We start from the raw sequence: 16994 nt of genomic DNA, 5'->3' as shown, positions 1-16994 counted from the left end.
TTTTTGTTGGCCTTTCACGTGATTGGTCTGTAGCCACATGTAGCCAAAAACTCATCCCCCTGTACGTCACTTCCTTCATTATGTTTTTATTTGTGCCCTCTCACAACAAATACACATCAGAGCACGAATACAGAAATTTCCTCCATGGGTAAGTCATCCGCTCGTTCTGCTTTTCGTTTGGCAGTATAACGACACAGAGATACTGATCAGTTGGTGAAGAACTGAACTGCTTTTATCATCCGTTGTCATATTCGGTATGGATGTTAGGAATGATCTTGAAATATTCGACAGAGAAAACATAGCTGTTTGCTCTTGCGTCGGAAGTCAACCTACAAAGGCAAAATAACACTGACATGACGTCAGCAATTCGTGTGGTTATGTGCACGTAGCAGACGATAGGGTGCAACAGAAGTCGTCTGCGAATGACGCAGATCCGTGCGTGCCGTCGTACAACATATGCGAGTATAGACCCATGTATAGCCCTACCTGTTATCACAACAGCCGACAGGACGCGATAAAGATTCGACATCCTTGAAGCTGTGCATAATTTACTTAGAACGGCACCACCGCTTGCAGGAAATCTGAGCGTGAGGAGCCCGTCGAATCGTGCAGCTGATCGCCTGATTCCCTTGCGGGAGTGGTGTGAGTCATCGCCATTGCCTCATGTCGGTCTCGTGTGGAGTAGCAACAAGTAAGCTTCATATTGTTGAGAAAGCTTTTTGAGAACCAGGATTAGCTCGGATATAACGTCGAAGGAAAGAGAGTGGTGACATTTCAGATTTGCTGTCGTGAGGTTTTCATGCGTCAGTTCTTCTGTTTCACTGCCTGCGTGTCTGCTAAAGCGGTAGCTGGCTAGAGTCGACCAAAATAACATGCATGTGTTCACATTTCTTTGTGCTCGTGTTGCGAATGTCATTGATTTATCTGAGTTGTGCTGTGGTGTAGTTGCGTGAGATCGCATGCTTTTTTACACTGCTTCGAACTAGAATTAACATGAGTGGACGTGAGTATATGTTTATCGTGGTATGAATTAGTTTATAGGAGATTAGTGTCGACGAGCTGCCCCTATAGTCAGATAAGCATTGTAGGTGATAAAAGTACTATGACTTTCATGTAGTCAAGAAGCGTGTAGAAAATTCCGTGTGGAATTTTCTTCCCTCTCCTAAATGGCTTGTCTGCTATAATGTCATTCCCTGTTTTGTAGAAAAAGAACAAACTGACCTTGCAGATCAAGAAGCGGTGTGCCTCACAATTTATTTATCTATTTGTATCTTCACCAAGCAAATAAGTGTCGTATTTATAACCTGTCCTCAAACTGTAATTAAAATTCCTGCATACGCAGCTCTAATGAAATGAATGTGCGTGCATGAAAGTGTCTCATGCGTATGTTGACTTTACTTTCAATATGCTATCACACTGGTTTGAAGGACCTGTTCAAAATAGGCTTGCTAGATTCTGAACTTGGAGAAACTGGGTGACAAACGTACAAGAGTGACCCAAAGTTTTCTGTGCTTCTACATGAAATACATATTTTAATTTTCTGCATTCTTTTCACGTGGCCAGTGCACACCAGGGGGAGCTATAGCAGGGAGGTGTGGAGAGAGAGATGCCAGAGCCCATGAGCAAACTACGCGTAGTTGCCAACTTGCCGTCTAGTCAGTATCGTCAGTCCTACCTGCCCACCAGGTCCTCAATCCCTTCGTGTGGAGAACGCCTTGCCTGCAGAGGACCCAACCCCAGGTGATCTACTTATCATAATCCTGATTATCATAATTAGCGAGGTGCACAGGTGCAGTTATGTACTCACAACTTCCTCGTTTGAGAAAGGGAGTTGAACGGTTTGAGATCCGTGCAGATAAAATGCGCGCACTTTCTGCGGAGATCCACGTTCCCATCTACGAGTGAGCATTAGTGTTTCTCCCAACATCCCCAAGATGGAGCCACCACAATTTAGAGTACCCAGTGGTGCCAATATGGCATGTCCAAGTACGTCATCCGTTGCGTCGCTGCACATTCGACTACCATTAATGGAAGAGCAGTGCGGTTGCAGATCCAGCAAATGGGGATCCCACGCGGATGAGAATAGTGTCGATGTTACGCATGCTCGCCTCTAATCACGATAAGCAGTTTTGGCATGCGCTGTCAGCTCTGCTTTATGAATAGAGCCTGAAGTTTTAGGGTTTTACCCGATTCTTCCCCGAATTTGCACCCCCGAATTGAAGGTTGCCTCTTTAGGGTGAAACCCGATTTTTACCCGGCAAATTGCCCTCACTGGGATGTCTGTAGGAATGCACTAACTTACTTGTTTGGCAGGAAAATGCAGTTACATCACCGTTTGTACCAAACCGCTACAGTTAGTTTGAACAACTGAGCCCAATTTCTCCCCGAATTTAGCGTACCGGAAGTTTTTTTCACCCGAATTTGCATGAATTTACTGCACAAGTTTATTTACCCGATTTTTACCCCCTGAATGTAGGAAAAAATATTTCCCGAAAACTTCAAGCTCTATTTAGCAATTTGTTCCAACTGCTCTCGCAATAGAGTGATGGCAGCTGAAGAAAAGTCACCAGTAGTGGGATTTGAACCAGCACTCTCTGGTTGCCGGTTTGGAGATGCTACCCGCTGCTGAATGCTGCTGAATCCCACTGCTGGTGCCTTTTCTTCAACTGGGTATTGTGAGGCTTGTGTGTTTGTCCCCCTGTGTTTAATTGCCTCATCCGCTACAATGTTATGTCCCCTGGTAGCGCCCAGCTGTACTGCTCCGAGTGTGGCACTAACCAGTGTGAAGCGTGTGAGTTGCTAATCCACGCCGAGGCACGTTTCAAAGAGCACCCACCCAGGGAGCCCGTTGCATCACCCGACCCCAGGTCCCTGTGCGAGGGCCCCTGCCCCGAGCAGAACCTTGCGGACATCCGCTGTCACACTTGCAAGAAGAATCTTTGCTACACCTGCGATCGCAACGCCCATCTTCTTCGACGGCGCTTTGCCCACATCAAGGTAGGCGTCCTTGCCTTCAATTCGCTGGTCAGTAGCCAAGAGGCTCACAGTCATTGTCAAAGCTCCCAACTTCCTGCAGCGGAAGATTTAACATTTGCACGAAGTGGGATTTACAAATCGGTGGGCAAAAGAAAACGAGCAAGAAACGGATGGTGCAACATTCTCCCAACATTGCTTACCGACTCATACTGCACGCTTTTCCGGCCTTTTGTAACTTTTCGGTGCGCAAAGAAAATTACTAAAAGTTACTAAAAATTACGCAAAAAGACTAAAGTCTGACAACTTCTCTCCGGGCATTCCTGTCATTAAATGTTCTTTCGTCATGGCACATTCAGCGGTGCAAGTATCAGCAGTATCAGTAGGGCCCTGTGTTTTAGGGTAAAACAAATTTTGATCCCCCCCAATTTGCATCATCATCACTTCGGGTTAAACCTGAAAAAACCTGAATATGAACTTCGAAAAGTGCAAATTCAGCTACCAATACAGGCACTGGAGAACACTAAGCATTGGACATTCAGCACAGCTGTTCTGCATCTTCTCTCAATCTAAAATACAAGAAGCACTCTTTTTTTTTATTTTCCACCCGATGTTACGGCACCTGAAATAAACCCCGATTCCCCCCAAATTTTCAAAAGACATAAAACCCGAAAACACAGGGCCCTAAGTATCAGTTGCATAATGCAATTCAAGTTGCCCTAATAAGCATTGCAGTCGTGACCAGGGGTGGATCTTGGGGGTCCTGACCCCACCCTTTTCGATTTCTGTCCTTAGATAAGAGTTTTAATTGACCATAAGTAGCGTAGTAGGATGTTGTCCAAGGCAGGACCCCCCCCCCCCCCCCTCAGAAAAATCCTAGATCCGCCCCATGATCATGACTGATCGTGTTTAACCCCCGAATATATTGAGGATAGATTGAAATTTGTACGTAATTCTGTAATAGTATATCGAATATTCTGTGCAACACACGAGTTTCCGAGGGATACACCTGGTTCCGCGAGCCGCAACCAATTTCACAAAATTCCGCGGAAAGCTAGCGGCTTGAGTCATTGTTTTGCTGAAACCAACTTCCTTCGCTGTCCCAACAACTTCACAGTCCGGTGAACCTGTGAGGCTGTAAATTCCTTCACGCCTCACGGGGTCACCTTGCATGTGCGGTGTGGGCTGTAAATTTCTTTGTGGGACCTCCTGGCTAGTCGCGTCTTTGTGCTAGGGCTGTTTGTAGAAACGTTTCAAGAAATCTGTGATTGACCAAGTAGATACATACACTATGCTCCAGGTGCGCTTCCAGCATTACCTCGACCACCTCAAACCAGAAGCTGAAGAAGAAGACGAGGAAGGAGATCAGTACTTTTCCGTTGAGCCTGAACAGAGCGTCTACGTAAGTGGAGACGACATGATGGAACCAATCTCGATACCTCCGGATGTCGTCAGCAGCACCCGCAGTGGAGACAGTTTGGATGCAAAGAAAGAAGTCTCGGGCAGTTTCCTCTTGGTCGACGACAAGGAGGCTCTGCAGGTTGGATTCTTTTCAGTGTGTGTCTGTCATGCCATCTAGAAAATAGATAAGCATAGCCGATGACCTCACATAGCAAAGTGCTAGTACTGAATCTGAAGTTTTATGTGGAATTTTGAGAAACTACGAATCTCGATTGGGGGCACACAGCTTTGGTGACCGGAGACGGAGGTACATGAGGCCTTTCCCCACACCACCCGACTGAGAGGAACACAAAGGTGCACTACATATTTCATGTCGGCAACACTGGTGGAGCCCGCATCCGTCCCGTCCTTACCACAGTCTCCGACCGATTTTTTGGACTTCTAGGAGCCATGAAGTCTGTTCGAATTTTGAGTGAACGACGCGAGTCCATTTTATTCCGAAAGCCTTCGCTCGGAACATTTAGAGTGACATTTAGAATGTGACTGCGCAAACGCTGAACGACGTACCGTGGCGAACTTCAGCGAGTGCAGTACCATCCTCGTACACGTTCATCAGTGTAGTCATTGCATCAAGGATTGCCGATGTGGACGGGGGGATGTATCAACGACATCCTTGTCTTTGCCGTCGCTTCCACCTTTTTTGATCTTGTCGGTGCTGAAGGCGACGTTGATGCTGACGTTGCTGAGGCGTCAAACGACTACGACACGGCGCTGCATCGTTGATGAATTCCTATCCTATCCGAATTTCTCTCCTTCCTATTTCTTTCAGTTGCAGTCTGTCTCTCGGGTAGAGGTTTATCGCGTTTGTCGTGAAATATGTTGCGTCCAAAATCAGAAGTGTGTGCTTCACCTTTAAAGGCCACACGTTGCTGCTTTCGAACAGGTATCGTCCGTCGAAGATTTCTTAACTAAGCTGGGATGCGAGTCTACCATACCAGTCAAGGTGGTCTCCATATTTGGAAATACGGGAGAGGGCAAATCTCACACGCTTAACCACACTTTCTTCGGTGGACGCGAGGTCTTCAAGACCTCCTCTCGCCAGTCCTCCTGCACGGTCGGAGTGTGGGCCGCGTACTGCTCGGAGCTGCGGATCATTGTCGTCGACACGGAGGGCTTGCTCGGTTTGGCAGATAACCAGAACCAAAGGGCACGTCTGCTACTCAAGGTAAGAGCTCTCGAGAGATTCGGTGCGCAGCATATCTTGGATGTAGTTCCGTAGCCGGGCTTATGGCTTTTTTAAACAAACGGATGATTTTACTAGAAAGATGAGAAAATTACGGATGAAATGAAACAAAAATCAACGTTGTATAACGTACCAAACATACAAAAATTAAATTTTATCGCTCGTTTCTTCGAGGCAATCCGCCATCTTGGATGAGGACTTTCTGACCTAACCCGAGGCACAGTCTTGACGCCTGCACCGCCTAGTGCGTGCCTGTAGAACCTAACTTAACCTAACCTCACTAAAGTGAGGTGATTTAGCCCCCTACCTTTTGCAACACGAATGTACGGGCCAATGTACTGTTTGGCCTCTAAAAACTGTTCCCTACGTATATCTGCGCAGGTCCTGGCAGTGTCAGACATCGTGATCTACCGGACGAGGGCAGAGAGGCTTCACAACGACCTGTTCTCGTTCTTGGGTGATGCGTCGCGGGCTTACATCCTCCATTTTTCTAAGGAGCTCAAAGCCTTGAAGGAGCGGTGCAACTTCGCTGGCCCCATATCGACCCTCGGACCTGCCGTCATAATATTTCACGAGACAATACATACGCAACCTCTAGTTGATGGTAGGATTCTCATTTTTTTTCTGATGTCTTAGCGTGGGCATAACGTGATTAGAGCCTGAAGTTTTAGGGTTTTACCCGATTCTTCCCCGAATTGAAGGTCCACCCTTTAGGGTGAAACCCGATTTTTACCCGGCAAATTCCCCTCACTGTGATGTCCGTAGGAATGCACTAACTTACTTGTTTGGCAGCAAATGCAGTTACATCGCCGTTTGTACCAAACCATTACAGTTAGTTTGAGCAACTGAGCCCGATTTCTCCCCGAATTTAGCGTACCGGGAGTTTTTTCACCCAAATTTGCATTAATTTAGTGCACATGTTTGTTTACCCGATTTTTACCCCCCGAACTTAGAAAAAAATATTTCCCGAAAACTTCAGCCTCTAAACATGATGTTACGATGATGCCATGAAGTGAATGTTTTGGGGTCTATTCACACGATGCAACTTTAGTGGTACGCCACTGGGTTGCGCAGCTAGGTTGCAGCATGTGACCGGGTTGCGCCACCCGGTCGCAAGAGTTGCAGGACAGATGATGATTTTTTAAAAATTTGATTTGATTGATCTCACGAGTTCATGGAACACTACGAAGCGGGAAGTTGCTCGCTGTGTGACAGAAGCCTACTCTCTGCAACTTCAGTTGTGCGTAACCATTGATGGAGCAAAGTTGCATCGTGTGAATCGACCCTTAGATTAAAGGACAGGGTATCGATTCGATTGTCATGAATATGCTTAGGGTAAAATCCATTTTCACCCCCCAGATTTGCATCATCGTTTGCATCACTTAGGGTAAAACCCGACAGTAGCCAGAAATGAACTTTTCAAAGTGCAAAGTCAGCTACCAGTACAGGCGCTGGAGAATGCTAAGCACTGCACAATCAGCACAGCCACTGTGCATCTCACCGTTCGTGTGAAATGCGAGACGAGCACTTAATTTAATTCCTGCAATCTCCGCCAAAAAGTTTACTTTTCCAACCGATATATACCCATATTGCACGATTTTACCATTTTACAGTTTCTAAAGTGCTTTAAAAAAAAAAAAAAAACCGCAATCCTGAATGTGTGTATGTCCTGTGTGTCATGTGTGTGTCTGTCCTTTTAACGTATGAATTCACCATAAGGTGCCAAATTTATTGTCATCAATGTACAAGTGTTATTATAAGATGAGATGCTAATTGTTTTTAATTAAATATGAACCAACCAGCCCAAACGCTTGCTCTGCTACATGGATGTACTATGTAGAGCACCTGAATGTGTAAACATTTTAATGTGAGATGTTTCGGATTAATTCGGGACACTATAAAATATTTATCTAAATTGGGAAATTGTTCGTTACGCAGGTGCTTTAGGGCCGTGTATTCTCGGTTTCGATGTTTTTCGAAAATCGGGAGGGTAAAAATCGGGTGCTACCCTGAAAACACAAGGCCCCATGCATGCTCACGTGAGTATGTCGTGGATGTGCTCCATCATAAAGGGACATACACATTATCGTTATGTTATGTAGGCGATGCTTTTGATTAACTCCAGCACAGCTCGAACAACCCTGCTTGAACCTAAGCCGATCTTTCTTTGTGAATATGCTGAAAGGTCGCGTTACTTTCCAGTTTGTCACTTTGGTGGCCCCTAGGCACTTTGATTTCGTAAGATGACAAAACTTCATTGCCCGCTTCAGAAAAAGACCACAGCCGGCTGGACCAGCTCAAACTCCGATTCCAGAAGCTGAATCAAGACATCGATGCCTTCAGTGCACTGGTGTACGTGGGCATACGGACTGTCAGCCTACCTACACGTTTCACGGACTTACTGGATGCGGTCACCCAGAACCTAGAGAATTCTACCGTGCGCTCCGTGAGGCCTGTGGAGGTCATTTACCAGGCTCTCAAGGTACAGAGAAATGACCCACAAATTTGAACGAACGTGCTAACCCATGTGTCTTGCAGCTTCTCAGCGAGAAATTCAGTGGCGACTTGGACCGGACCGTTCCAAACACGTTTCCCGACCAGTACTTCACGTGCCGAGCCACGTGCTTGTCGTGCGGGTAATTTTGCATCTTCCTTTTTATTTTTATTTGAAATACTACTGGCTTCCTCCTGGAAGCCTAAGTAGGAATGGAGAAGCCTAAGTAGGAATGGTACACTTTTGGTACAGAGCACAGTACTGAGTAAGGTACTGCACAGTAAATGTATACTAGAGGGTGAACAAAAATGTGCCATTCTTCTGCTCTGACGGCTGATAAACACCAGTGCACTGGTTTGGTATTTGGCACTTTGCCAGCAACGCCAACTAGAAGTAAGTTGCTGCCATTGTTAAAAAGAATTTTTGCAACATTGCTGTGAAGAACGTAACAGAAACATTCAAGCCAAAGCCCTCAGATCTTAAAATTTAGTTGCTGGATTTTCCAAGTATCAACATAGCATAAATAAAATATGCTTGTTCTGCAATACAACAATCATGCATCAGTGAAGTAACGTGCAGTGTTTTTCATGCACGTCTTACGTGACAACGTTATGCAGTGAACAGGCATTCCTCCGTAATACAAAGGGAATTTGTCTCCATAGTGTCTTGCACTTCTCTATTAAGGTGCAGTAAACTGAATTGAATTGAATTGTATTTCCATCTATTACAGATGTTGGAGGTGGGAGAAAAAGCTGTAGAAACAGCTTAACAGAAATTGTTGTCAAGTGATGCCGTTACAGTACTCTGTGTTTCTTTTTCTCTTTTCATACTACAGTGCAGGATGTACGAAGAGCATGAACCACAGTGACAGTCATCAGTGCTCAACCAGGTGTCAGTACAATCATGAGTTTGAGAACAAGGTCTTTCAGTGCAAGGTACGTCTTGTGGAACGTGAGCTCAACGACCCACTGCAATCGCTCGTCTAAATGATGAAATATTACTGCAGGCCTGTTACGAGAAAATGGGGAAAGAGGTGGAACTAGAGCCTCAGATAGCAGCTAAAGGGGATTCCCCCTGGATGGGAGCCGCATATTACGCCTGGTCTGGGTAAGTGTCCGCTTTTTTTATTGGAATTTGAATGCTGGGAGATATACTGTAGAATCTCTATGTTATAGTGCACATAACACAGATCACATTCAGTTATGCTTCGCTAAGTTATTTATTTATTTATTTATGTGTCTACTAACAGCCTAAAGCCTTACCAGCAGTACACAATACACAGTAAAACACAGTAATGTCATCATCTTCCATTTGATGCGCATTGTGAAATGTTTTTTTTTTTTAACTTCTAAAATGTTTATCTCTCGCAACTGCTGTGCTATCGTTGGTTGCTGAAGGTCATGTTCCTCAACATGTAACTGTACTCTCATTGGCGGCATAAGGTCACTGAGCTCCGCCCACAGCACTGCAGTGCCTTGTAGCATAAGGAGCATCCTCATTATGCATTTGCACCAAAGGATTGCACAGCAGCTCTTTGTACTTTCTCTTTTCCACCTTACACTCAGACCAAAATGTTTCGCATGTTACATAAAACTAAAAAGCAATGCACGTCAAAAACATCACAGTTTTAAGTATGTTATGTGGGTTTTTCGACAGTTATGTCTTGGAGTGTCCTGGGTGTGGCGTCATCTATCGAAGCCGCCAGTATTGGTACGGAAATAAGGACCCCACAGAGACCGTAGCGCGTAAAGAGATTGTTCACGTTTGGCCAGAAGTAAGTGTGTGGCGTATGCTGGACGACTCGCGTATTTACGCTCAATAATAATCTCGCAGCAACAGCCGCCATTGGCAGAAGTGACCAACACTGCGAGGAAGGTGATAGACAACTTTCACATCATCACGGACACGGTCACGAGCTACAGCGCGCTTCCCGCAAAGACGATCAGCAGCTGGATGGCCGACCAGATTGCTCCACCGTATTGGGTGCCCAATTACAAAGTTCTGGTAATTGTCATATGCGGTGCAGTTCCTAATATAAATTTATTTGTCATATTTTTGTATAGTTCTAATCGTACGTAAATACTGAAAAGTGGTTAGTTTTGCTGCCGTAATAATTTGCGCATTCAAATGGAGTCAGCAGAAAAGAAAACGACAGAGGTGTCTGTCCACAAGGGGGGTGATTGAAATTGAGTTTGAGGAATACATCGGAGGACCTTTATTTTGCGGTTCGTGTTTGCCGTACGGCTCATATGCGTCACAAGACTAGAAGTCCGGGGCTTGGTCAGAGTGTGCAAAATTGTCTGTTCTTCCGTAACACCCAAATGGAGTCTCCGTTAATGAATTTGAAGTCCATGTTGAGACTTACATTCGAGAGCTGAGAACGAGCGCGAAATGATGTTGGGACGAGTGGGGGAATTGACAGCAGTGGGAAGCAGTGAAAAAATGTTGTGAAACGTGGTACACGTGTGGTAAAATAGAGTGCTACAGTGCTTTACACTCTGTAAGTCATATAGAATATTCCTCACAAATTCCAGCACTCAAACTTTTCTGTTTCTGTTCTTGGAAAATCACGGTCGTGACACTCGTAAATATCGGGACCTTGTGAAAATTACTACTGTTACGGTAATGACATAATAATTTAAGGTCATTTGGATCAATTTGGACCAAGCAACAACCCTGGAGCTATACAAACATACGTATGTTCACGTGTAACTTGATTCTACATGAATTGCTCCATTTGCCCTTCACCCAATACAATATAAATACAATACAAACCAAAACATTGAAATACTTTCTTTTCTTTCTTTTTTTTTTCAGAGGTGTCATAAGTGTGAGAAGGAGTTCCACCAACAGGACACGAAACATCACTGCCGAGCCTGCGGAGAGGGCTTCTGCGACGACTGTTCATCGCGCAAGAGACCCGTCCCCGAACGCGGTTGGGGCAATGAGGACGTTCGAGTTTGTGACGACTGCTTTTCCAAAGGTTTGTTTCTGCTCCAACTTTGCCTTCAAGCATACTGTTTGAGTATGCGCTCCATACATGCATCGTGCAAATTTTATAAGCTATATCTTTTCCCTTCCAGTAGAAGACGGCACAACAACTGTCGAGGAAGCGGGTAGCGCCGAAGAGCGTGATCTGACAGCGCGCAAAGTGGGGGAAGTGCTGCGAAGTACATTAGGTGTTGTGGCGTCAGCCATTGAATATCCAATAGGTGAGGTCCACTTTCTGTTCAGACTCCTCTGTGTTTTGAAACGCAAAACGCCGTGACAGCTTGTCCATGTTGCCTTGGTAACTCTAACGGCACACAGGATATGACCAATGACGCACCACTCATCCTGTCACCTGGTTCTTTGTATTTGTTCAAACTATTTTGTGCCCTGTGTTTACAAAAACAAATATTCCGTCCTTACAAACACGCCTCGAAGTAAGCCTGCAACTGGCCCCAAATCATATACGTATTGTTTTGCAAAATAAGAACCCACACGATCGAGCTTGCTCTAAACTAAAAAAAAAAAAAAAAAAACATATCCGCATCTCTAAACTTGCCAATGCAAATGTCTTTTCTTGCCCAGTCTGGTGCAAACACCCGTAAGCACAATGCAGCTTGCACTACGGAACGGAGAACGACCAAAACACCCACAGCATTTTTGGTGTTGAACCAAACCTAAACTCCTCTCAATGTTACAGCAGAGCCAGAACATGAACTCTGCAGATGTGATATGCATGTCTGACGTATGCAGTGATCAGACATTCCTTCTAAAGCGCGGACCCCATAACAAGCGATAGCGAGAGAATCGATGGTGGAGGTGCCACGCGTGCGAGAGAAAAAAAAAAAGCACTGTTTGTAGCGTGTCGCTCAAAGAGTGTTGCCAGCCTTTTGGCCAATTTTGCCAAATTTGGTGGCAGAGCGGAGAAGGACAACTCGACATTTCGACTTTCGACATTTCAAAACTGATAGTCAAAAAGCATGCGGCCTTTCGAAAGTAAAAGTGGCGAAAAGGGTAAAAATAAAAAATAAAATAAAAGATGACAACGAAAGCGCGGGAACCACAGTGCCACCAGGCACCGGCCCCAAGAGCCGGCCCTGTAAAATACATGTACACATAATTTGGCGCTATTAATTGATGACTCTATTTGGTTCAGTATGTATATAAACTAAAATCACTTGACGTCGTGAGGTGTTACGTTGGGAAATGCAGATTTTTTTTTTTTTCCTGAAATGTTGTTTCGCAGCTCACTTTTGGCGCCGCTCAAATGGGTCGGGAAACAGCAGCACTGGCACCCGCGACAGCGACACAAAATCTGTAGCATGTCGCTTGTCATGGGGTCCGCGCTAAATGAATTTCTTCATCTTCCACGTTCTGTGCTGCAGCATCATGTAGAGGAATAGTTTGCTCCAAAACCGAGGCAGTAATGCTTATCCTTGTATTTTGCAGCAACTATGTAAATAATTTTAATTAATTGATAATATTTTTAATTTTAGTTAATTAATTAATAACATTTTTAATTTTAATTAATTAGTAATAATTTAATTAATTTAATACGATTCATTGCAGGTTTCATCAAAGACTCTGCACGTCCGGCGTACTGGGTACCAGACATCGAAATTAAAGAGTGTGCCGTTTGCACGACGCCCTTCGGACCCCGCCTATCCCTCCACCACTGCCGCGGCTGCGGGATGGGCGTCTGCGACGACTGCTCAAAGTCAAAGCGGCCCGTGCCCTCCCGTGGATGGGAGGGTGAAGTGAGGGTGTGCGACAAGTGCAACAAGAGAGCGGATCTTTAGAGACACAGCAGTGATAGGCTCAACATATTGTGCATGTGCGTGTTGGACTCATTATAGACATTTGATATACGAATTATGTGTCTAGCCTTACTTGTCACGTAATATATGTTGCGTTAAATATGGGGCTGTGCTGATATCCATATTTTTTTAATACCAAAGCGAAGAACTGTGCGTCACAATGGCGAATTGGAGGAAAGTCTCTTTCGAACGGCACAGAAAAGCCTGAAAATACCAAAAGAGAGGGTACAACAAAGTCAGTGCTACAAAGTTCCCCATATGCTCTGTTCTGTTTGGTTTTAAAATGACTGTTTTCGCAGCTCTAGTTAGATACATTCACATGCATGCATGTTATGTGGAAGGAGCAACGTGCTTCAAAAGCGTACCACATTAAACTCCGCATCATCTTTCATTGTGTGCTAGAAATAAAATCCAGCTGTACATAAAATCGTGAAACTGGTGACATAACGTCATTTTGATTAAAACTGAGTTTCTGGTGGAACAAGAAGAGGAATTGTACTTTTTTGTTTGAGAACAATCTTATTGCGAATAAGACTAATGCTGGCAACGCTGCTTATTAGCTCATTAACGGACGAGCACAAACTGCATAGCGTAGCGGAAAACACATTTCAAATTATTTGTTGCGCAAGATTACCCGCGCAACATTTAGTCTACATTTGATTAGGTTACACGTGATTATATCTACTCGGGTTAAATTGGGAAAATGTAACGCGACTTAGTTTTTCGTTACTTCAACCAGAATCTGACATGTTCCGCGATTCTCCACCAAGTTAGATAACTATATACTGTTATTTGGGCCCTTATGGCAAAGGCTCACACTGATATGGAACATATCCCATTTTCCGGTGACATGGACATTCCTTCCTTTCAGCACACCCATTTTGTGGTTTTGATATGTAAATGAGAGAGCAGGCACATATGTGCATCAACTTTGTAGTGTGTACATAGAAGAACGAAGCTGTACAAATAAGAGAATGCATAGATTGCTGTCACGTTGAGTGGTATGTGATCTGTCTAAAAAAAAATGTGCATGACTTTATATTATACTTTATTCGTAAGAACTGAATCCAGTCCTTGCAACATCATTCCTATTTCCGTGTACATACAGAATTTGTATGTACGCAATTGTATGTGTAATAAAGGGTTTTACTGCTGCTGCCTATTTGTAAATGCATCACCCAAATAAATCTTGCCTCGTAAAATCCAGGTGTTTAGAGAAAAACGAGTGTTAAGTCTATTGGAGACTAAACACAAGGTATCGCCTAAAAGTTGGCTTGTGCATAGAAGCCCTTCACTAGCCCAAGCTTTTTAGTTTTAAAAATATGCCTTAGTGTTTGACGCTGCAGCAAAAAACTAATTTCTTTTCCTTCTGAGTCATTTCAATCCTTCTGTAACGTCAGTAATGTTGTTTATTTACTTAATAGAGAAACAAACTGAGCAGATACTGGGAAAACGTATCTTTCTCAAGCACTAATGCGTGGGGCTTAGTGGAAGTATTTGTAGGAAATGTTCTCATCCCTTACAAAGAATGAATGCACAAGGTCAGTCCACATCAAGCCACAAAAAAACTGACTACCTTTGCCAGTTTCTGCCCTTTTCTGAACATACTCTATCATGTACCTCACAGGTCTTCCACAGCTTTTACGGGTTGGTGCCCAATGATAGAGCACATTTTTGCTGTGGCACTATGCATGGACTGTCGTCAGCGTCCAAAAGACACGCAGTATTTTGTAAAATTAAGAGATCTGCAAAAAAAAAACAGCTCTACGACCCCTATGCTCAAATTACTCGTTTAATGAGCACCGTGTCATTCATGTATTTTGCTAAGAATATTCGAAACTGTATTTCGAGCGATGGGAAAACCAAGGCGTGTACGCTAAAACGGATATTCGTAAAAATAGCACTTCTCGATAGCGAAGAAAAATGCTGAGTAGGCACTCCGTTTTTCTAAATAAAACGAATAAATAACAAAAACTACCGTTCAGTAGAAGCCGTGCTCGCCTGCTAAAAATAGACTTTGAATGAACCACGTGGCAAAAATGCACACATTCTAGAGCGAAATCTGACACACCATCGAAAGTAAAACGAACAGACGACATCCCTTTAGCAGACGACATCCGCTTTCGGCGTCTCGAAATCTCGAAATAAAGAACATACGAACCGATCAATTCCAATCCCCCTTCCTTTTTTTTTTCTCCTTCCTTTCCCCCTTGTCCTCCTTGCCTTCGCTGTTCCTAAAAACCACGTGTTGCTTCCTCCCCTCGAGCTTCTTCTGTAAAGCGGTCTTTCCGGCGAAGCGCTGGAGTTGTGCGGGCAAAGCCAACTTGCCGCTGGCTCATCTGAAAGCGTATACTACGTGAAAGAACTCGCGTGGGAAAGATGAAAATCTCTCCAACCACCGCAGCGACGGGCTCAAACCTGATGGTCCCCTACACGTATAGAGTCTTGGTAAGTGTGGTTCTCATTTTCTCAAGAGCCTTCCTTTCTCAATCCCGTGAAATAGGACCAGCAGCACGGGACACGCGGGATGCGTTCTTAACGCCGCTGCACCGAGAAATAAGTTCTGGTTGGTTATTTATATGATACATATAACGACAGCTTCGTCGAGCTTTATTCGCTGATACTTATTTTCATACAAAATAACGAGTAATTTACTTTACTCACAGTCCCCAATAGTGAAGTAAAACCGCAAAACGTTCCTTCGAATTTGTTGGTACATCACGAATACGAAATAAGAGCGCTAAGATTCCTGACAAAGGCGAAAACATAAACAACACACACAAAGCAGTATACGTTGAGTGTATGCGCCTTTGTCAATGATCTTAGCGCTTTTATTTCGTATTCCCGCGTAGTGATGCTTCCCCAAGTGATATTTCTAGTGATAGAGGCGCTCCGTACAAAGCACGTAATTTTTTATTTTATTTTTTTATCGAGGATCACTCTTTCGTCTGCGCGACTTTCGCGCGGACGTCGGGGTTATGAATATGGTACATGCGTAATAATAATTGAGAGCAGAAAGAAAGAGAAAGAACGGTTCACCGTGTAGGCTGATTAGGCTAACACGATTAGGATAACGCTGAATCTGAGCCCCGTGTCTTTTGGTATCTACTGACCGTCTCTTTTTGTGTCGACTGTTTGTCTGTAGACTGGTTCTCTCTTGTGTGTCGTCTGCGATGTGCAGACCTGAGTTCCAACTCGAACGAAACGGCCGTCCGCAGCTGGGAAGGGCACGATCTACTTATAAGCTCTTAGGGGTCCCTTATTAGCTTCCGACGTATAAATATAAAAGCGGTAGACTAAGTCTAACACAAAAAATATGGCGTCAGATTTGAAAGCCATATAATCGTCTGATATTGCACTGACACTCGGGCCAAAATGCGACAACATAGCAAAATGACCCGCATCCGTTCGTTCTTGCAATGCAAGAAAGCTAAGTGAAGTTTATGACCCCACAACGCAACCTTGATGAACCCATTCTCCGCGAGCTGGGCGCCTTTGGCTTTTTATTGGTATTCTGTGTTAGCGCCGCGAAGCAACTGTGGCTATGTGCGGCGTACAGACATGCACAGATGGAGAGAAGACAGCAAAGGAGGAGTGGGAGGTTAGTGCGCGCCCTGGACCGACTTCGGGGGAAGTGTGCCGGCATTCGTCTAGAAGGTCTGGCGGAAAACCCAGGGACCCCAAAACCCGGTGCGGGGATTCGAACCTGCCTCATTTAACTCTCTCGGCGTGGAAAGCAGTCATCCTAACTACTACGCCACGGGAGCTGGTGCTTTTGGTTTGCTTCATCCTCATATTTCGCTCCGCAAAATCTTTTTTTGTTTTGTTTGTTTGTTTTCGTATGTTCGAAATATCGCAGACAATGAGTGAATAAGAAACACCTCAGGAAGCCACTTGATGGTCGGCTTTTGCCTTTCGGAATGAAGCACTGCCGCGTTACAACCGCTGCACTCACGAAAATAAAAATAAAATAAATTACAGCACGGTTACGACTCGTGTAACGCGAAATTCAGCGACAGCTGTGCGTGTGGTGAAATGAGGCCGGATGAAAGTGTGTAGACAAATTTATTTAAGCGTG

General features: G+C 44.5%; 1 protein-coding gene across 4 annotated transcripts; it reads left to right on the top strand.

Moving 5' to 3' along the window:
• The first annotated feature begins 47 nt into the window (after positions 1-47).
• On the top strand, positions 48-14070 carry LOC135397310 (zinc finger FYVE domain-containing protein 1-like). 4 transcript variants are annotated; one of them, XM_064628802.1, is made up of 16 exons: positions 48-148; positions 577-691; positions 1564-1740; positions 2745-2997; positions 4274-4513; positions 5318-5599; positions 5999-6221; positions 7888-8099; positions 8156-8253; positions 8947-9046; positions 9118-9218; positions 9768-9885; positions 9945-10115; positions 10929-11094; positions 11198-11323; positions 12669-14070. In XM_064628802.1, the coding sequence occupies exons 3-16, from the start codon at positions 1607-1609 to the stop codon at positions 12896-12898; spliced, it is 2454 nt and encodes an 817-aa protein (XP_064484872.1). In that variant the 5' UTR covers positions 48-148; positions 577-691; positions 1564-1606; the 3' UTR covers positions 12899-14070. The 4 variants fall into 4 exon arrangements, with proteins under 4 accessions (XP_064484872.1, XP_064484869.1, XP_064484871.1 ...); XM_064628799.1 differs by having other exon boundaries at positions 49-148; positions 11195-11323; XM_064628801.1 differs by lacking the exon at positions 577-691 and having other exon boundaries at positions 52-148; positions 11195-11323.
• The last annotated feature ends 2924 nt before the right edge of the window (positions 14071-16994 follow it).

Source organism: Ornithodoros turicata, chromosome 6 (assembly GCF_037126465.1).
Source record: "Ornithodoros turicata isolate Travis chromosome 6, ASM3712646v1, whole genome shotgun sequence".
Classification (NCBI taxonomy): Eukaryota; Metazoa; Arthropoda; class Arachnida; order Ixodida; family Argasidae; genus Ornithodoros; species Ornithodoros turicata.
The sequence above is the reverse complement of the archived record's forward strand: the minus strand, read 5'-3'. Positions and strand labels throughout refer to the sequence as shown.

Bases quoted from the DNA above. Each gene is read 5' to 3' on its own strand.
- LOC135397310 (XM_064628799.1), top strand. From the start codon at position 1,607: ATGCCAGAGCCCATGAGCAAACTACGCGTAGTTGCCAACTTGCCGTCT. The intron at 5,600-5,998 runs GTAAGAGCTCTC...ATATCTGCGCAG, and splicing joins GGGCACGTCTGCTACTCAAG to GTCCTGGCAGTGTCAGACAT. The intron at 8,100-8,155 runs GTACAGAGAAAT...TGTGTCTTGCAG, and splicing joins TCATTTACCAGGCTCTCAAG to CTTCTCAGCGAGAAATTCAG.